Genomic DNA, 22,184 nt, shown 5'->3' with positions numbered 1-22,184 from the left:
TCACAATGCTATTGTTAGAGTTGTGTCATCCTTTCTATTTTAAACCTTGTTTTCCAGGAGTTTTTAACCTGCCAGTAATTTTTCTTCCTTGAGTCTGTAGGCAAGCAAAGTTGATCAGTTGGTTGGTCAGTCAGTCAGTCAGTCTGTCTATTACCTACACATAATATCTACACTCCTGCAGTACACATTGCTGACTGACAGAATCATCCATTCAAGAATCATCTACTCGAGTATCACTTTACAGAGCTCAAAATCACTGTTTTTTTAAGAAGAGGAGTTTGGCAAATGATTTACTGACAATACAGTCAAATTCATTTTGATTTCCTGATGACTAAAACAACCTAATTGAATATTTGCAGGACTGAGGTTTAAATATTTGCTTCTTATTGCTTGTGGTTCTTTGCATGTAACAGATCTCGAGGACCTTTCTCACACAGAACAGGTATATATAACAAGGCATCGCAGGCTAAGCAGACATTCTGCTTCTATCATTATTTAATATCTTATAATGTATTATGTAATTTTACCACATTTGATGCATATACTATACTGGAGATGACTGCATACCAGAGCAAGTTTGTGAAATTTAAGTTTACATTTTGCACATCTGTAAATGTACAAAGGGCCAAATCATCATGTTCAGATTGCCAGGTTAGATCAAGGAAGGTAAATGGAAAACAGGTCCCCTCCTTGATGCTGAGTGAAAGCCACTGTGCTTCAGGAAGAAATGCAGGATGTGAGGTCCCCAATCTGTAGTATCATTTCTCATATATCTTCTTCCTTTTGAGCATGGTCTTGCAGGCAGCCACAGGAAACTGAGGCTTTTTACTGCAGCAAGTCTGTGCACCATCTTCATCAACATAAATGTACCATCTTCCTCTTTTCATATTAGAACTGCACTGGCTGCAGAGACAGGGGATCCTCGGTGATTGTGGACGCCTGATTAGCCCCCCCTGCTTTCCCCTCCCAAAGGACATCAACACATCTACAACACAGCTCAGCTCTCACACCTTCTACATCCTACACTCCCACAGGATTTTCTTCAGCAAACCCAAACAGCCCATCTGCCTCGCATGTGGTTGGAATGCAAAGCTCATTTTTGTTTCATAAATCTGATCACACTACTGTTGCTCCTACATATTAACGGTGCTACAACAGCTGCCTTGGATTTAAATCTCCTTTACTTCCATGTGCTGTACTGGTAACCATAAAGGGGATTTTTGACTTTCTAAGTGATGTGATCCAAACCAGGAGTTGAGCATAACCTGGAGTTACATGCCATCTCAGCATGACATAAAATACTTGCTCTAGGGTACAGAGTTTGCAATAACATACATGAAAAACTGTCTGGAGCAAGAATGAAACTTGGGTATTAGCTGAGCATCCTTAGCTATCTATGCAGGTCTCAGAGAAAAAAAAAATACTAGAAGAAAAAATCTAGAAGAAAACTATTGCTTTCTAAATGCTGGACCAACTGCTTGGAAAAAATGGAAGGTGAAAGGAACAGATGGTTCTCTCTCAGACCAGGGAAGACTGAAGGGAGACAGTAGGATTGAGAGTTAGTGAAAAAAACTGGTATCTGAACTCTACTTCCCTTTTCTTCCTTTTCTTTCCCTCTTCTCTCTGACGAACAAAATAATACAAGTTTGCAATAACTGGTATGACTGCAGAAGTAACTGAAAGATTATCAGAGGCTGGAGAAAAAGCTCTCAGCCCTTGAAAAGCTGCATTCACAGAGCCATGTTTGATACACTCAAAATGCCCAGTAAGTGAAAATCAATTTCTGGAAGAAAACAATTACATATCATTTGAGGCTAGATCCCTACTCTGGACCTAACATCAAAGGTCAGATTAGGTATCGACTTATGTATTCTCCTTCAAGACATGTGAAATGGAGATTAAAATAATCTCTTCTTCACTGATAGGAGTACTAAATAGCAGATAGCAAATACATCAGCTGTTTCTGAATACATATCTGTACAAATTATGTACATTTATGAAGATGGCTGATTTGATTTTCTAGTCAGAAATTATTTAACATGTTTTCTTGCTCTAAAAGGTGGTCATTTTAAGACCACCACTGCAGAAGTGAAAATTTCCCATTAACTAGCTGGCAGTACAGTCAGAATATGCTTTGAGCTGACTAGAAGTATTATCACCTGTCAGCTATTTAGAGCTCCTATTAAGTTAGAAGATAGACCCACAATGAGTTGGGGAAAACTACATCTGTTTCCAGACATCAAGCTGACATTTCCTGGAAAGAAAATGCCCCACCTGTTCACTGTAGTCTTTGGAGCTGCCAATAGGGCAAGCAGACATCATTTGCAGGATAACCAACTGAAAACAGATTAGTGATTATTAAAACTTTGCCACTACATTATTAACTGCAGTACGTTAGTCAAGACTGGAAACGTTTGTATTAAATATGGCACCTGCTGGAGACTTCAAGAGAGCAAATCAGATACAGGAATAAAGCCAGTAGCAATGACGCTGGGGAAAAAGGTTCTTCAATTAAATGAAACCCTGTTTTCTTAGTATTTTGACTGGAAACTGCATCCATGTTGATGCTCAGCACTTTTTTATAATATGGCCAATGTTTTATTGATCTATATGTCTATTAATCCCAGAGCCTGGCTTTATGGGATGTAGCAATGAAAATAACTGCAGGTATGAAGCTTCTTTTGTTTCTGTGGATAATTCGTCATATGCATCAGTTGCTATTGAGATATCATTGGGAGCTCAACCATTCCAATCACTAAGATCACTGTTTCAAATTTCATAATTTGAATTATATCTTCTGAAATGTCTTTCCTGCTGTTAAATAAGGAGTTTGCTAAGCAACACTTCAGCATTTCTTTTTGTGATTGAAACCCTGATAGCAGTTATAAACACTAGAAAGTGGAAGTAGAAAGTGGGCAGTAGAAGATATTCAGCAATCTAATTCCCCTTGTATTCAAAATTTTCACTGGCATCAAGTAAAACAGACGCAACAGATATTTTGCCTATAATATCAAAAAGCAAATCCAAGAAGGCTTTTCAGCGGTATTGTAAAGCGTGTAGTTTTCGTTGATTTCTAAGATGGACAATTCATTCACTAAATATTTTGTATATTTTTCAACAATTTAATTTTTACAAATTACATGAAAACATAAACATATTAATGAAAACTAGCACACTAACCAGTTAGATCAGGCAAAAAAGAATATAATGTGTGCAATAATAAACAGTGAATATGTTCCAAAAGCCAAGAAAGTAGGATTTAAAGAATTTCTAGTTCCATTAAAAATTACTCAGTTTTAGAAATCAATCTTGCCAATGGATTTCACATTCTAAGGACTACAAGTACAAATCACTGATTTGACAGCACTGAATTTTTTTGACAGAACACACAAAGCTATATTTGTGTTTAGTTAATTTAAAGTGTTTTTTTTTTTTTTTTTAAACAAAAAGCCTCCCCAGTACAATTACTTTTCCCCCAGAAAACCTCACACTAGCCTTGCTTTGGTTACAATTACCAGGAAGATTGCAAGCTATCTCCATATATCTATCCAGGAAGGGGAGACAATAATTGTAATCTTAAAAAAAAAAATGTTACTCAGATTCACCATTCTGAATCTGATGCTCTTCATCTGTAATATTACAATTTCAATTTCTAATGGATCTGATTTCAGTGTTAGTCTTGTATCATTCCCAAAAGAATTCTGAAATACAGCTCTTCTTGCTGTGGAATTCCAAAGCTTTTAAGTTATTAAAATTGTATGTCTTTGTATAATTCTATACATGTAATACAGTGCAGTAATTTCTTTGAGGCTGTTATGGTCCTCTCAAATCAAGGCTTTGTTGCAACCACTAAAGTCAGAGCTAAGTGCCTTTTAGAACTTACTCAGGTTTTTCTTCTGCTATCTACCCTGGACTGGGAAAAATACTAGGAAATCGGTTGAATTATTGATTGTATAACAATGCCAGTAATTGCCAAATGTTTAAACTTAAATTTTCCATTTGCATGTATTGTTTTAATATGGGACTAAATGATAACATGGTCTTCCTATTCTACTAGTTCTTCATGAAGAACTGCATGCATTTTATTATTCCATATGAATTATGAAATCCTTATTCAAGTGAGCTCAAATGGTAGGAAAGAACTATGACAAATCCCACATAGTTTGAAAGTATTTCTAATGAATGGGACAATTTCATTATCTTTCCTGTTCAGGAGATGAACTTAATGCTATGTTATTGTAACTGAACACTACCTATCTGGCATTCCTGTTAATTTGCAAGCAAAAGTGATTTTCACTTATTATTTTATAGCACAGATTTCTGCATCTAACTGTTGGGACACAAAATACCTCCAGAGCATTTGCAGAGTTGGACAAATATTTTCTGTTCTGCAATGAAGTCATCAGGATGATTTTTCCCAGAATCCCTATCTTAAGGGCAGAATTCCTGCTAGGTTCATACTCAAATTCTTTATGATCTCTTTGTAAGATGCTTGCAGCCCTTTAAGAAACCTTTGGGTTGATAAACAAAGGCTAACTTGACTCTGGACTGCAATTAGGACTCATGTTTTTACCCCAATATGGCTCATGAGTAAGACATACTCCATTTAACCATATAACTGCAAATAAAAATATCTCTTTTTATGATACTATTTGATTGTAATTCCTTAGAAAGGAGTATATCTTACTTCATGATAAGCAGCAAATGACAATCGAGTAATAAATAGTAGTTAAGAAAAGAATAAATATTTTTGGCTGTTATCTTTGATATTTTAAAAATTTGTCTTGGTTCACAATGAAATAATGATACTCCAGTTCAGTAGAACTTTAAAACAGTGACAGCTTGATTAAAATTTTTCTTTTTTATTTTGAAAGGTTTGAAATTTGTATTTCAACTACTTTGAAGGAGATTTTGAAACAAAAAAGTATCACTGTAGAATACTGACATCTTTCACTCAGAGGGTGCTGAAAAAAAGGATGCTGACTACTTCAGGCAAAAATAAAAATATTCCCAAAAGCAGTATCTGCTCTTTCCTTTTTATTATTTGATTAAATATAAATATCAATAATTATACCTATAATATTCACATACATATATATTTATATACAAATGCATATAAGTATGTATGCTTATATATGGATACAATTCTATTTCTCATGATCAAATTATTTTGGAAAACTTCTTAGAAGACATATTTCAAAAACTGCAAAAAAAATGTTATACTAATACTATTCCTCAAAAATTACAATGAATTAAGCTTTACATTTAGGAAACATCAGTTTAGTTTAGTAGATGCAGAACAGTTTAGAAATTATCTTAAATGTGCATTTTGAGGATTCTGGATAATCCTAGTATATGTGAAAATGGTTCAAGCTTGACACCGTGAATGCACCAGCAAAATAACATGAGTACTTGGTGATGTTTTTCCATAATTCTAACTTGGACATGTCTCTGCATCTTCTAAGCAAACTTTCAGATGACCATGCTTGAATAATGCAAAGCCTATTTGAAAGTCAATATGAAGTCTTCATGCTCTGTTACTTGTGTTTCAGTGGGCCCAGTTAATCAAATCAGGAAACAGAAATAGAACTGTGAGATTTAATTGACTAGTCACAAACATGCACACAGGTCAGATTTTAAACCCCGACTTTGCAATGTGATGGATGAAATTTTAGAAAACTGCAGTTACTCCAAGAACCTCTTAAAAACAAAACTACACCAGAGTTGGCTTCTCTAAAAATGCTGGATATATTTCATTACTAAATGATCAGCAACCCAAGTGCCACATTCACATCACAGAATCGTATAAAAATGGACTGGAAGGGATCTGACATCTCCCTTTTGCCTTCTTCTAAAGAAATTTCAAACAACCTATTTTTTTACTTTTCATGAAATAAAATTCTTCTTTTCTAAGCAGTCAAGCTGTCATTTCCAATATTGTAAAAGGCTTTTTAGGCCGAATTTTACTTCAGATTCCTTTGATAACCAGCACAGCTAAAGAAGCTAAGGTGGGCTATAAAGTGAAATGCCACACAGTAAAAGAGCCACAATTGTCACCTTAAGTGAGACACTGAGATGCCACTATGTTATCTAAATCTTCTACAAACACTTATGTTGATGTGCAGCTTTCCTGTCTCACTGCATACCCTGCAAACATTTACAAAATAAAGGCCTTTCAGTATAGTCTTGAGCTTTCATCTGTGAGTCCAAGTGCTGCATTCCCATATGCTTTTGAGAGACAACTTTACAATCCCCCAAACTATAGCAAGCCATACTGCCAGGCTAAAACAGCGGAAGAAGCAGCTTTGCAGAAATGCGAAGGAAAAAATATAAACATACAGTAGATATTGCTAGGCCTAGCCCACTGGGCATATATTGTTGGTCACAGCATGGATTTGACACTGTGGGATATATTTACAGCATGGGGTATGGAGAACTACACACACAAACAATCGTGAGAACAGTGTATTTATTCTTATGTGAAATGCATTGAAAATTGACCCTGTTGGGATGTAAATGAGGAATTGGATTGTTTCTACTGGTTCATGTGCTTTTGAAATGTTGAATTTTCTTTTAAAGTGATCAAAAGTGTCTTTGAGTCACAACAGTCAAAGATGGCAAAGACCACATATTGCTCTAATTCTGTTCTTCAAGACATCTTGCAGAGATTAATGCTTGAAAGATATTATTAGAACTTTTTATTCCTTTACCCCAAACTGACACCATATGAAAAGCTTGCTATGATAGCTCTTCAATATTGTCTCTTTTTATTTTCGAAGCTATACCATGTAAATTAAACTGGGAAAATCACATCAAAGCAAAAAGAAAGAGCTAATATGCACTACATACAAAAATCTAAACACCTGCCATATCCTCTCTTGCCTAGGTAGTAGAATAATCACTCTACCCCTTGAAGCATGAGTGCTTTAGCCTTTCATTTTGCCTTCCTTCCTGCTTCTTTCTTTCCCCATGGAATTGCTGAGCCCATGTTTATTAAGCTCCTTCTGAAGTATAGGATAAGAGTGAACAGTATTACAATGCTCCTAATTGGTAGGACATAGTACTTTCAGTGCTTTTTTATCACGGTTTAGTCTAGCAGTGGAAGGAGTTGACGGATTTGTGTCTATCTGAATATTGTTGGGAAACCATCCCTTGCAGAGACTCCTTACACCCATGAGAAAGCTAGCGATGAGTAAACAGGCTACTTAAGGCATACACCAGAAAGTTGTAAGGGACTGACCTAAACCACCACTGTAGATTTCCATTGACTTCCTGAGACTCTGGAGATAAACACTGTGTTTCTGAATTAGTTTCTCAAGGAAGAGATTATCTTCACAAACCTTTTACAACCTTACACCTCCACTCAAATTAACCACACTAAGTCCATTGCCATGCTATCAATATTAATAGTTTCAACTTATATTCATTTCTAGCAAGCACAGTAATGTTAGGTTTTTGTGGTATTATTTCTTTATTGCAGTAAAACATTGAAAAAAAAATACTTTACTGAAAACAAAAACAAAACAAAACACATCTTTGCTTCATAGAGGAGCAAGACTTCTGTAACAGATAAAGTAAAAAAAAAAATGGTGTCCTTCCTTTAACTATCAGAAGGAAATATTGCACCACAAGCCTCACTGAGAAAAGCTAACTTTATGTCATCATTAATAGCATTGTACTGCTTAGCATTTAATAAAATTGCTCACACAGCAAACTGAAAGTATTGCTCAATCACCCATACTATTATTCAAATAAGGAGGTTCCTTCACCTAAAAGCAATTCAAAAAAGTGAGTTTGAAATATTATCCCATTCTCATATATTGAAACTGGGATATGTGGAAAGTTGAAATGTTTGAAAAACTTACCACAGTGACAAAATTGAATGTGAATTAAACCTTGATGCCCTGACTTTTTAATCAGTAAAGCAATCTGAATACAAAAGCTGGCAAATAAATTGAGTAGGAAGATGCATTTTTATATAGTTATTTTTCCAATGGGAAATGAGTATTATCTTCCATTTTCCAGTTAAAAAATGCAGTGAAGATTACTCATGCTTAAAAGAGATGTTAGCACACTACTTACTGGTAATGTAGGAGCAATAATAGTTGATATAAGTGCAGAAGTTTTATGAAAACATGCCTTGTATATCAATGATACGAACAAAACTATTGTATTTCAAAAAGGGTTTAAAAGCTTAATTTCTGCTTATTTAAGCACACGTAGAATTTTTATACTTAGATTAGAAATTCACAGCACACTGCACCAGAATCTGTAATTTACATATACAGCGTAAATGTATGCCTATGGGAACTTCCACATTTGAATTAAATACAATCACAGTTCAGGGATTATTTCTCTCAGATTAGATCTCTGCCAGATAGCAAAAGGCCTTCCAATAGATGAGTTGGGAAGTGGTTTTCAATGTTTCTTAATTACTTGCGGAATGCTTGATGCATCTCAGAAGCCACAGAAACAGACACAGTAAGCAAAAAAGGGGTGTATGTATCTTGCTGTGTTTAGGAGTATTAATGGTGAAACACAATAAATTTGCAGGGCTATCCAGAGCTAAAATGCTTATTGGAAGAGGAGTCTCTGTGCTACAGAAAGTCCTCCTTCAATAGACTAATCTCTTCTCAAGGCAACTACTGCATCACTCTTGTCAACCAGTTTAATAACTGCTGTAACTCAAGAAGATGCAATACTCTGGTCACTGATCAAAACAACCCAAAAGCCCTCCAGAGGTAGATCTTACCATATACATCATAATCTCATCTGAAGATCTATTTTTGTCTCCTCTACTATTCTTGTCTGTATTATAATCAAAATCTGACAAACCAGTCTGCTACCAAAGATCTGAATAAACAAATTAAAATAAAAGTCATTATCTAGAATATTGACTACCATGAGGAGAGCATTTAAATATTTCAGGCCTTGGCAGACTTAAGTAATTTCACACAAATGGCACCTGTCTACAAGTGTTGTAAACCAGCCTTGCTGCATTAAAGTCAATGGATTTATAACCATTTCTTGAAGACAGGTATCCTGCTCAAAGAAAGTATAATTCAGCATATTACAGTACCAGTTCAAGCATAGTTAAAGAGACTGTTAATGAAACAATAGAAATGGGGAAGAGCCTTTGCACATTTTCCTTAAATGTACCCTTGCAGGTAAATGTATACTTGCAGGTAAAAAGAATAATCCTTTTATATTTCATTTTCAACCCAAGGCTTACAGCTGTTAGAGTCATGAATTATTACTTATGAAAATACAGTCATGAAGAATTACAGTTAGTTTAAAAACAGATCCCACAACTTAAGGTTTGAGTGAGACTGAAAGTATTTTTTGAATAATAATTTCTTCAACACAGCGGCTGTCATGGGGAACCTTGTGATAAGTGATAGAAGGAGACTATCTTGTTATAACATCAAAGATGAGCACTACTGTCTTAAGTTTCAATCCAGTGTTCCTTTTCATCTGAATGCAATGCAAGAACACAGAACATTGTCTGGACAAAGGATGGCTTCTACTCACCTCCTCCTTCACTTATTTCTTCTGTCCATCCATCTTCTGATTTATATATACATTTTAAACATGACGTGTGCTTGCAGAGCTGAACACTTTTCTGTCAGCGTCCTTAAATTCCACTTCTTTGTGCAACCTACAGAGTGCTACAGAGTGCTGTCTTTGGGCCAAAACCCTAGGAATACGTTTAGAGTCTAAATGTACTACAGGAAACTCCCTTGAAGGTGCGGGAGCAAACTGGCCTTCAATTTCTAACATACAGCTTGGCTGCTGTTACTTTATTAAAGTAAGGGGAAAGGGCATAAGAAGTGTGAAACATAGAGCATTTAGTACATTTAGTATACAGAATTTTACTCTGATATTTTCTCTAACTCCAAGCTTGTTATGAGGAAAACTCTCCTTACTCTGACATTAAAGAACAAAAAAAAACAAACAAAAAAAAAAAACAAAAAACAAACAAAAAAAAACCTCTCTCCTGCTCACACAGTCCCTGACTGCAGTCATCATCCGTTTCTCAGTGGCATCATGCACTGAGACAAACAAGTGCATCTGCTTGGACTTTGCTGTGGCACTGTAGCCTTAATGCTAGCATAGCCCAGAGAGGCATGGTTCCCTCCTCTAACCCCTCTCTTCAGCACAGGCATTATGGATTCTTTTTGAATATCTAGATTCACTGGCCTGTAAATGTGGAGCTCCTCTGCTTACATTCTAAGGCAAAAGCGGCAGAGAAACAGGCTTGTCCCTGAATTTGAACCTTCAAAGAAATATCAACTTAACATACCCTTTTTAATATTAACACACATGGAAAAAAAGTTACAGGTTAAGTGTGATGCTCAGTTGCCAAGTTAGTAGATTTTGTGTTGGAAACTCCTAAAAATCAGGAATTTGCGCTAATTCTATGGATAGCAAATAAGTAAACGAAATCAGTTTTATAAAAACATATAACAGTTCTTCAGCAGAGGATGAGGTAGAGTAGGGGGGCATATTTTTCTGGAGATGTATGTGCTATACATACTAATTCTAATAGATGATGCAGAAGGTACAACACCATCATGCCCTTCATTACATTCATATCCTTCTGAGGGGTTGAAATTTTTACCTGATTTCTTGGATCCAACTTTTCCATCCAGCAGAGGGTGCAGCCATGGTAGTGGCACTATAACTATGTTCTTCACTTTTGCACCAAGGGGAGGAAATAATGTGAAAGCCATTTCAATTGCTTGATGCTTTTTGATGCTTCTTACAGCAGCTGTGGAAGCTGAAGAAAAGCAAAAAAAAGTATAATGACCAACATATTTCCTCTGATACATATATGCAATTGACATTCACAGTAATAACTCATACAGATAGATTTCTTTTTATGACTTTGTTAAAACATGTCAGGATGGAACTGTGAACTTCTGCAAGTTAAAAGGTTGAGATATATGTAGATTTATAGGCTGTGCAGCTGCTGGATATGATTAAAAACCAGGACAAAGGTGCCAGTTTGGAAAGACTTAATTGATTATTGTTCTAATACTTCAGCTAGTTCAATATGTAGATATATTCTATAATGGCACTCACTAAATAAAATGGTTCAACCTTTTCTGAGTAGAGTCCAGTGATAAGCATGACTAAGATTCTCAAAGGCATTCAAAACTTAATGGAAGATGAATGTGTAATTATTCTTCAGCCCCTTTGAAAATCTCAGACTCAATACTTACTGTTTATTGATCACAAACTGTAACACACCTTAAGTTAGAACATTAAATTACGTGGTAGAATGAAATATTTATTAACAGTACCCTATTAAAAACCAGAAAGAGTGAAACTTCAAGTAAGAAATTATTCTCATCACAGTTTTGACACTGATCTTCAACAGCACCTGATCATAACAAATTTGAAAAAATGGAACAACTCTGACGTGAAAAAGGGAGTCCAATCCTGCAAGCATATCGCATGCATGTACTTACACCGCACTCAGGAGGTGTGAGTCCTCATGAGACAAAGGAGCTCACATATGGAAAGCTCACTTCCTGGCTGCAGGAACCGTTAATGTAATGCAAATTTCTGTATATTACCTTTCTGTGTCAGCAATTAGAACAGGCAGTCTAGAAGCATTTTTTTTTTTTTTTGAGTGGGTGGGTGGTTTTCCATCCTGATTAACACCAAATGCAACCCATGTCCAGGATGACACTCAGGGTAAGAATATCTGTTGCATCCTTTAGAAAAGGGCAATGAGCCATATGTCTTACAGCATGGCATTGTTAATAACTGAGACTGCTAGCAATTTGGCTTATATCTGAAACTACATCTGTAGGTGAAAGGATTTATATTACACATGGAATAAATTTCAAGGCCAACTCAGAACTGAACTTTCAATGTTTTGCTGTTACAGTTCAATAAAATCACTTTGTGTTACATTCATTTCTTTCCGTATAAAATAAAGTGAATGTCACACTTTTTTGTCATACCATTTTTATTTAACACTTTTTTTCTATACCCATTAGTTAAAAAAGTTATAACAAGGCAAATCATTTATCAAAATGAAAAATGCTGTACTCTTGAGCAAGGAAAGGGGAGTCTAAATAGAATGTCCCTGCTCTTAAATTAATGGAACCATCTTACATTTAATATTTTCTCTTAAGGAGTTATGTAAGCACTCCAAGATCATTAATGAAGAAGTACAGAATCGCAATTTACAGCTGAAGGGCAAAACTGCTAAAAAAGCATTTCAGAGTCATGTCATTGAGTGATACAATGTAGGAAAATAAATGTAAGGATCATTGATCTCCGATATCATAATTAAATGTCCAGAACACATGACAAGGAGAAAGGATAACAAAGTTCATTAAAACTTGACTTGGAACCTAAGCTTCAGGACTAATCAAACAGATGTACCAGGGAAGGCTCAGGTTTATAAACAAGAAACACTTTCATTTTAATTAACAGAATTTTAAAACTAGATTCTTTGTCACTATTCTGATTTTAAGACTAATTGTTATTATCTATAAAGACAACTCATTTGTGTGCAGTGTCCCCAAATGTACCACTGCCCAGTTCATCTGTTACATTTCTGTCCCCTAGAACCACTACAGCAGTTCAGTTGTCCATCATAAATCAAGCCTGCACTTGCCATTCAGACACTAACACACACACTCCCAGCCTTCTTTCTAGACAAACAAACAAACAAAAAATGTAAACAAAAAACCCACACAAACAAACAAACAACAACAACAAAAAACCTGGCATAGTAGATTTTCCCAGGCTTTCTTACGTAATACAGTAACTGATCTTTTAATGTACAATACTTTTATTGCAACAAAAGAAAATCCACAGAAATCAGATGGAATTCATCCCAGTGAGCTAATGGAACTTGCAGAAATCGTGTTGGAGCCACCGTCTATTACTCTTCAGAACTAATGGAGAAAAGCCAAGGTCCCAGAGCTGGGAAATGACGAACCATATTACCTATTCTGAAGGGGGAAAAAAAAGCCAACCTACCAGGGGAATTACAGAAAAGAGAATTCAAATTGAAATTGCCAACTTAGCTAGCAAAGTGGTCAATTTGCAAGCTGTTACAAAAGCATGCTGAAAGGTGGGTAATAAACAGTAGAAATAGGAATTGGCAAAGATAAAGCGTGCCTATGTTATAAATATTATTGAGCATGGGACTCCTGCTTAGTGCTATTGCCACCACTCAACCCCTTAGTACAATCAGACTGCCTTAAGACACTTCCACTTTTGCCAGCTGTTGTAATCGTCACCTTTTATCAGGCTTTAGGAGGAACAATCCACTGATCTAATCCTTCATTGTTTCCCAGCCTATGGGCAGAAAAACTTTATTTTGGTAATGCTCCTTTACACCATTCAATCATTTTACAACATCAGAGCACTCTGCATTTGTCAAACACTAAGCTTTAAATTGCATGCTGAGCACACTGAAAAGATTTACAGCATATAAGAGAAGACAGAACATTGATCTATCACACTCGTATGAGAATATTCCTACATTGGGTTTAGGTCTACAATCTCATCAGCTACAAAAGCAGTTTAAGAAACAATTGCCAGGTTTTGGTTTGCAGTGTTTTATGAAGGTCATTTCCCTGCCGGTTACAAGAAGCTTCTCATGTTGAAAATCGGCTGATAAAAATAGATTCCTCTTTGTTCCCACAGAACATGGGAACTAAAAACCAGCACACACAGAAACACAGAACAAGCAGGTTTACCAGGAAACATACACAGACACACACACACAAAATGCTTTCCTGTTCAATTTAGCCCTGAAGTACTTTGATAAATAATAAGTTTAACGTTTCTGGAATACATCATTAGGTACCAGAAAAGAAATCATTTTCTCCAGGGTGGGAAAAAGTATATAAGGAGCGACTTTTGCAAACTGATGGAAGAAACAAAATTCCTGTGCTTCTAAAAAGCAAGGGAGGCAAATAATCCCAGGTGCTAGCAAGGTCACCAACCAGAAGGAACACAGATGCCTTAATAAGTTATTGACAAGTGCAAATGCAACTAGGCAGACTTATGCTGATGCTAACTTAACATCTTTTACTCCACACTACATGCAGTGAGTGAGTGTTTTCCTTGCAAGGACTAGAGCATTCACCCTGTAATTCTATAAAACAGAAATGCTGTTCACTGCTGGAATCAGGTCTGTATCAACTGACTATAAAAGCCACAGCAGCATGTTTTACTTATATAATTTCTTACTGCTATTCAGATTTTTTCTAGTTGTTATGATTCATTTTGAAGACATCATTTCTGTTAGCTCTCATGTACTCAAAATATCTAAAAAGCACAGAGATCACTTATGCTTATGACTTATTTTTAATGTAAGAGAATAACAACAATAATATTAATTCTCTCTAATATAAGAGAAAATAATCTAGAATGGTTAGAGCTGATGAGAATGATCAGTAATACAACAAAGAAAAGAATACATGCTTGGTTTGCCTACTATTATGGTTGCATCTCTTCTGAAAAACACACTGATGTATTCATAAAAATGTATCCAACATTACTTGCGTTTTTACTTTTATAATTTTTCTCATCCTAGATTTTAGTTTTTCTTAAAATTTTATGCCTTTGGTATTGGAAAAAATACAATTTTATTACTGAATATTTGTCTGTATGTTCTGAACCACAATTGTAATCCAATACAAAGTATTACTATTTTTCCCTGATTTTTGTAGTTATGTGTTATTAGTTTCAAGGGTATGAAAGCAATCCACATCTGGTACCTGACATCACACACCACTTTGCATTTACTTTGTTAGTAGAAGAAAATATGTGGAATCAGAGAGATCTAATAAATAGAAGTGTAAACAGGAATGTAAGAGAAATCCAAGCCAAATAGAATAATATACAAGAAAAACAGATGCAGGTTAGGCTGGAATTTCCATTTTGTAATGTTTTGCAGTGTGCTTCGATTTTGTTCCCTTCAGTTTCTTTTCCTTCAGTTCTTCAAGAACAAATGTCAACTATCCATGGAACCAAAGAAAATCCTCAGTTAATTTTAAATTATTTTACCATGTTGATTTATGTGACAAAAATAAGACATTTAAAGGCTTTTGCCTCAAACTGGAGTAGCATGGTACAGCTATTAGCTCTTCCTTGTCCACTGCTCAAACATAAAGAAGCAGGAGTAACATTCAAATGACTATGAAACCCACATACTTGTTGTCTTCTGTAAGTATTTAGAAACAGACTCACAGGGTGAAGGGCCAAAACCCAATAATTACTTGATAGTATTGGAACAGAAATCCAAGGAAATCCACAGAATTTACCAAGTCCAGACCACAGCTCCAATATGCAGAGATTCCAAGTTTAAAAAAAAAAAAAAAGAAGGAGGGGAAGGTTTCAACTCCACACTCAAAATATAATTTTTTTCTTATGAAGTTACACTTTAAACCTTAAACTGTGATTACAGTTTGAATTGAATATGAAATGCCATGCGTAACTCTAAAATATATTTTCATATTCCATACAATCAGATAGTTGGAACAGATATACAATATGCCTCTAAATGGATTGTGCTTCTGAAGCTCTGTTAGAATAAACTTTACATTTATTTTCATCAACATGGCAGACTTGTCTTATTATCCAGATTCATATTTGTCTTCCAGAGGACTTCAACTGTATGTATTTGGTAGCCAACTCTCAAAAAAAGAAAAAGTGCATTCATCACTCCCCTAATATAGATATATGACAGCCTGAGGTGCAGTAAAGCTTGTATTGCCTCCAGCTTAGGATAACTATATTAATAAGAGGTGGCAGACCTGTAAGTTTGATATATGTATTTTCTCAAACAACTCTCAAACAAAACTTTATAGAATATTACATATAAAAGAACTGATATGATTATTAAGGTTGCAAAGTCAAGTACTTAATCATTACAATCCCTTTTCCATGTGCATTATGCTATGGTCTTTAGCTTCATGATACACATGATTTCTGTCTCCTTCACTGCGTCAAGCTCACAGTATTCACCTTATGAACAGTTATGTGATATTTTGTTTTCTCCTTTTTCAGTATGTTATCCCAGGACTTCATTACCATACAGCACTCATACTCTGAGCTAAAGACAGAATTAGTGATTTCATTGTGAGCTTCTTCATGGGACTCACCATGAGAGTTATCAGCTGTTCACAGACAATAACAAGTTTACCTTTCCAACAAACCAACGGAGGAACAGGTTTTATTTATGGCCATTTTACTGCTTAGGAGCTAAGGAATATAGGATCAGGTTTTTCAGTTAGATCAGTACACAAAAATGCAAGAAGGAGCCTAGCAGTTTTCCCAAAAGTGCTAAAACACTCCATTTTCAGCATGCAGGTACTTCTGAAATTTCTTCTGAGACTATCCAAATCACTAGCCATGCAAATACATTTTAAATTCTGACCAAAACTGATTAAGAATGATGGTATCCATAAATTGTGGGGTCCAGTCCCAGATACCCTGGATCTCATTTTCAGGGTGTTTGGCATTCTACTAAGATTTTATATGTTTTAAACACAAACATCATGCTGCAGCAGAAATCTAAGTCTGAATTCTCAGCATTTTTGCAAATCAGTCATCAAGATCCCAAGTCAGGCATCCAAAAATACCGAACACCTCTGCAAACACTTTTACATAAATGAACTATCAGCAAAAAGAAACTCTTGTGGAGCTGCTGTGAGAAAAATTCAAATATGTAAGCACATACCTTTTACTTTCTGAAAAAAAAATGAGGTGTCTTGACTGCAGTCTCCTTCACCATTAACTCTGAATCTCTTGTGTACTGAATGGGGCAGCAATTTAATGCAAATTAGTACATGATTGTGCAATGGAGGACCATTACTCTATGTATATACGTAGAGGCCAATTTGCATATGCAGTGCAGCTGATGTGCACGCTGTAGATCACTTGACTTTGGAACTACAGCAGGGTTCTTTTAATGTCTTGAGGCATTGGTTTTTTATGTGTTTTTTTTATTATTATTTTTAACACTTAAGATATTAGGGAGAACAAACAGGAATAATATAAACAAACAAAAAGGCAAGAATGTGCAGGTGGTCATAATAACCATTGCCATGCGCAGGAGGCAGAATTCATGGCCTTTGTGTTGAAGGTATGCAAACCAAAATTCATGCTCCCACAGTCCCAATAAAACTGCCTATAAACACCAATGAAATTCAGTTCTGTAACTAAACAAATAGTCTATTATTAAACCAATCACAGATTATACACATTTTTTTTCCTTTCCTGCTTTCTTTTCTTTGGAATGTATGAGTCATTCTGAAATGAAGTCATATTTGTTGTAGTGATATAAAGTCAATAGAACTAGTTCCACACAGGGAACCCAATCCAACATCCAACATCTGCAGCAAGTCCATCATTTATTTTTGTCTAGTCCTATACAGATAACCTGAACTACCATATGAATTCTAATATTGTACTAGAGATGAGCTGGCTTTTTACAATTATATAGGTGTCAATAAAGAAGTGTATTTATACTATCATCAAACTATTATCTGTCATATGATAGGACAACAGAACTTGAAGGACATCAGAGGACTTTATTTTTTCCTGTAAAATATTTGCTTATCACACCTGATGCAGACACAGATATATAGAAAAAATAATAAATGAAGAATCATCAGTGCAAGTAATAGAGACTCTTGAATGCTCTAGCAAATTTCCTGTGTACTGGAAGGATACTTCAGTTGTTGGCTAACACTGAAACAGAGAATAACGGTAAGTATATCTTCACCGACACTGAAATATGTGTAAGGACAATAAAACTATATATATTCTCTTGTTCAACATCTTTGATGGAGAACTATCATTTAGAAATAATACATAATAGCTCTATAATGTACAATATATAATTATGTAAATAATTAGTATAATCTTGAGATGAGATGAGGGCTATTAGTGGCAGTGGATACTTTGAACCTTGCACATTTAGTCAAAAAGACCAATGACATCCAATCAAACTTCTTTAAAATGAATTGCAACAAACAATGGCAGCACAGCTGCTATTAGAATTATAATTGAGTTTAGGAGGGAAACAGCAGCTGAATGCAATGCAGATAATTAAGGAGCAAGCTTTTATTAACACTATCAGTAGGGTCATGATTCTGCAGATTGTGAACTTATTATGGCTGAACAAACTAGTCTATTTTTATAACAGAGGTATATTTCTGCTTTTTATACCAATAAAGTATATTCTGGCTACAAGATAGCTGATCACTTATTTATTTCAACTACCCATTTAGAGAAATGATAAGCATTTACAAAATCTAAGATTACCATGGAAACCTTATTCTCTAATGCTGAGGATTATGAGAACAATTGGTTGTACAATTAGGATGGGTAAATAACAAGCCTCCAAGTATGACAAAGACCATACATAGCTGCTAAATTATATTAAGTAATTTCTCTCTTCCAGGCTAATATACTTCTTAGTTTAACCCAACACTGAAAGAGAAGCAATATACCTTATGTGAGTGAAAAGTGAAAAGAAAACATGTAAAGACATAGTATTTCTGGTATGCAAACAGAAACTGCATAAATGCATGTTCTTGTGGTCTTAACACGTAAGTTGTAGTCCCAGCATTAGGAATTACAAAAGTGATCTACAATTTCTATTTTCTGTTGTGCGTTGACCAATCTTGGAACAAAAATTACCCATGAAGACAAGACAAACAAACATGAATCACCAAAGGATTCAAAGTCACTCCAAGCTTGAAGCTTGGCACCAGAGTCAGGCAATGTGAGATGCTTGACCATTCATAACCATGACTAAGGGTTCCAGAAATGGAAAAGAGGTCATTAAAATGCCAACAATGTCACATCCTATTAACAATACTACCATTATAATATCATATTACCATAATAACTGGTGTTCTTTAAACAAACTAAAGAGTGTAGGTCCACCGAAGATATTATCACCATTCATACTAGTAACCCCTTTAACTCATGCAGCACAGACTCAAGATCTTTGGCTTAAGACAATCCTGCTCGCAACATAGGTCATTTCACTGGTAAATCTACATTTGTTAAGGACAAATGAGTAATCCTGCTTTGGAATCTCATTGACCTCAATGTGTAAATAAAGCAAGCACAATGTGTCTGACTGGCAGCAAGCCATTACTGTACTGCGTGCAGTAAAAACACTAATATGTCAAAGTGATTTAAAAATATGCTTTGATATTTTGACCTGCTGAAAATTCTATTTTTGACCTACAACCTCCTAAAATAGTCTAATACAATTTTTAAAAATATTTTAACATTACTATACAGTTGCTTGTAGCAAAGCCATTTACAGTTTTTCCATTCCTCTTTCTGAACCTTCTAAGGTCCTGCTTCACTGGACTGTGGAAAGGATAAACAAAAGATTGTCCTTATTTAAAGCTATTTTTATCTCTGTTTCTTCAGGAAATCCATTCCCAGTTTGAAGATAGAGAAAGCTTAATTTGGTCATTATTACAGTGGAACTCAACTGTGCGTCAGTAAGACTCAGGAATGGTAAAATTTATGCCTGGTTTCAGTTCCTTCTAAGGGAATCTGGTAAAGAATAGTTATCGGCCAAGAATAAAAAAATTTCCTTTTGCTCATATGCACAGCATATTGTGACGTCTTTACTTGCAGATTAGCTTTTGTCACATGTCAACAGAAATTTGAAACACCTTTAAAATTTTATAACAGGTAGGGTTGATAATCTACTAAAACTTTTCTAGTACTCTCTTAATATTTACAGTGGAAGTAAATACATGGATGTATGTCTAGAAAATTAAGAGACAAACAGAGGTGAAACTATATTTCGCTTTTGCAAAAGCACATTATCATGGCCACTATTCAAGCCAACATTTGTGGAGAGTTATGACAGCAGAATTGGAGCATGTCAAACTTTCATTGTATTTACAAATAGGGGCAAAATTGACTAATATCCTCTATACTCTTAACTGTAGGTAGCAGGTTTGGTATACTGCAGAATTAAGATTCTTGACTTCACCAACATTGGGCACCAGTATTTTCAAGATGACCATGGTTAAGGACCAACTTTCTAAGTGGATTCTTAAAACAAATTAAAAAAAAAAAATGAGTCCAGAATTCCCCGTTGTAGCTAAATTCTGGAATACTCTTTTGAAATTGATTTTTTTTTCTAATATATTTTAAAAATGTGCTGTATACTACAGTTGAAGAGCAGCCTAATGAAGAAACAACCAGCTTAAACTTTTAGAAATTCCATATTTTGTAAATATAAGAAAGTGTGAAAAAAATAACGGACTAGCATTTATTTTCTGAACATTTCAAAGAATCAATGTGATTCAGATATGAATGAAGAAAAGGCATATCAAATATGAAACAAAAATTTTTCTAACAGTCAAATATATTTTGAACACCTTTTTACTGCAATGGCTGTCCCCAGGATGTCCAGATTTCCTTAGGAGAACAGCACTGATAACCCTTGTGCATTGTGCCTACAAAGCAAGGCCTATTTTTCTAATCAACCTCTGTAGTCATCATTCCACAGTTTGCAGAGCAGCTTCAGGGATTTGGAGCCTAACAGAAAATCAACAATATCTTCTTTTAGCAAGAAAATGTTTCTACTAGTTAAAAGTTAAACATTACTGTTATGATTGTGTATGTCGTTATTATCACCACTGAAGATGGTGATGTAAAGCAACACTCAACCTGGAGTTGCTCTGCTTTCCATCTTCTTTAGATATTGTTTTAATGTAATGTTGATATATTTCAACACTTTATCACACAAGGCCCTCTTTGAGAAAAATACGCTGCCTACCAACTAACTAGCTTTGAGTATCTTTACATGTCCTTCCCTCTCCAACTGAATATGGTTTTCAAACTGAACACCTTTTATACTTCAATGATCAAAACAATTTCAAATAGCCCACACAAGTTTTACTGTTGGAGTATCTACCAGAGGCAATAAACTGCTCAAAACAACCCTTCTTTCCTCCCGTCAAAACCTTCTAACACCTTCTCCATGGTACCATCATAAAAGGAGCAGAGCATTCAAATCAATCTCTCTCAAAATTCTCTCTATGAAATATCTACCATGTTTATGTGATAGCCTGACTTGAAGTGCAAATGTTTTCTATTCATGCTAATTACAGGTATGACAAAATTAACAGCAATTCAGTATTTGAGTAAGAAAGTAACTTTCAAAAGAAGAAACAGGAATGCTTTCTTCCCTATGGAAAAGAGAAAAACAATCAGTGCTGCTAACTGAATCAGCTTGTAAAAATTAATCTGCTACAGTAGAAGCACTCACAGCAGCTAATGGACTTCTCAGTAGAGGGAAAAAGTGTCTGGAAACAGAACTAATGGGTAGACAGGCTCTACCTAACAGCTCACTGCCTGTCTCAGTGTGTCTGATGTCCCATCAGGAAAGAAGAGAAGAACTTCAGTTCTGTCATTTTTTATTTTTTTAAAAAACACATCTCTCTTTGATTAAGAATGCAGGCTTAGGCCACCTATTCTTCCAGGGGAAAAAATCCACAATAAAAGTACACAGAAGAAAAATTCAGCAGTGGAAAATTCTGGAGTTTTAGTTTTCCTTCTGCCATCTTTTTTATCTTTCCTTTTTGGAAAACTCTGAGGGGCCATGATTCAAAAGGCTACAATCATATCAATTTCTACATGGAGGAAATGTACCTCTTTTTTGCACAACTGCAATGAATGCCTTGAGTTATGGCATTACATGCTGGCATCCCAACAATGGTTGGTCAGGGGACAGGCAGCATTTCACTTAAATAGGTATTAGTGAAGAAAGCATTTGGTCTTTAGGATATTAATTACCATGAAAGCATGATTCCCGATAATGCAGGAGGGATAAAAACAAAGCCTGATTTCTTTTCCTGTTGTGGAAATAAAAAATAGATTTACTCCTAAGCTGAGAGGTTTGCCACAAAATAACTGACACACAGTCAAATACAGAAGCCTTCTTAATGCAATCTGACAGGACTATTTTTCAGCTAAAGCACAAGTTTTCTCCTCCTTTCCCCCTGAATATCAGTTAGCACTCATCTTGGCTTGATTAGCAGGTCATATATATGCTTCCTTTTTTCCACTGTGAGCTTCTTTTCCATAGCAATGTTTTTGCTACTCTACAAAGTAAGGGACTATGTGCAAAGCCTGGGAATCGCACCTCCCTAATC

The 22,184-nt window shown here is 35.3% G+C and overlaps 1 protein-coding gene across 1 annotated transcript in view; it reads right to left on the bottom strand.

Annotated features, from left to right (window-relative positions):
• Positions 1–22,184, bottom strand: part of IQCM (IQ motif containing M) — a 123,278-nt gene that overhangs the window by 12,408 nt on the left and 88,686 nt on the right. The window contains 1 exon segment of the mRNA XM_050710378.1: positions 10,622–10,780. Coding sequence (XP_050566335.1) covers positions 10,622–10,780 — 159 coding nt within the window.

The sequence above is a fragment of the Cygnus atratus genome, chromosome 4 (assembly GCF_013377495.2).
Source record: "Cygnus atratus isolate AKBS03 ecotype Queensland, Australia chromosome 4, CAtr_DNAZoo_HiC_assembly, whole genome shotgun sequence".
In the NCBI taxonomy this organism is placed as follows: domain Eukaryota; kingdom Metazoa; phylum Chordata; class Aves; order Anseriformes; family Anatidae; genus Cygnus; species Cygnus atratus.
The sequence above is the reverse complement of the archived record's forward strand: the minus strand, read 5'-3'. Positions and strand labels throughout refer to the sequence as shown.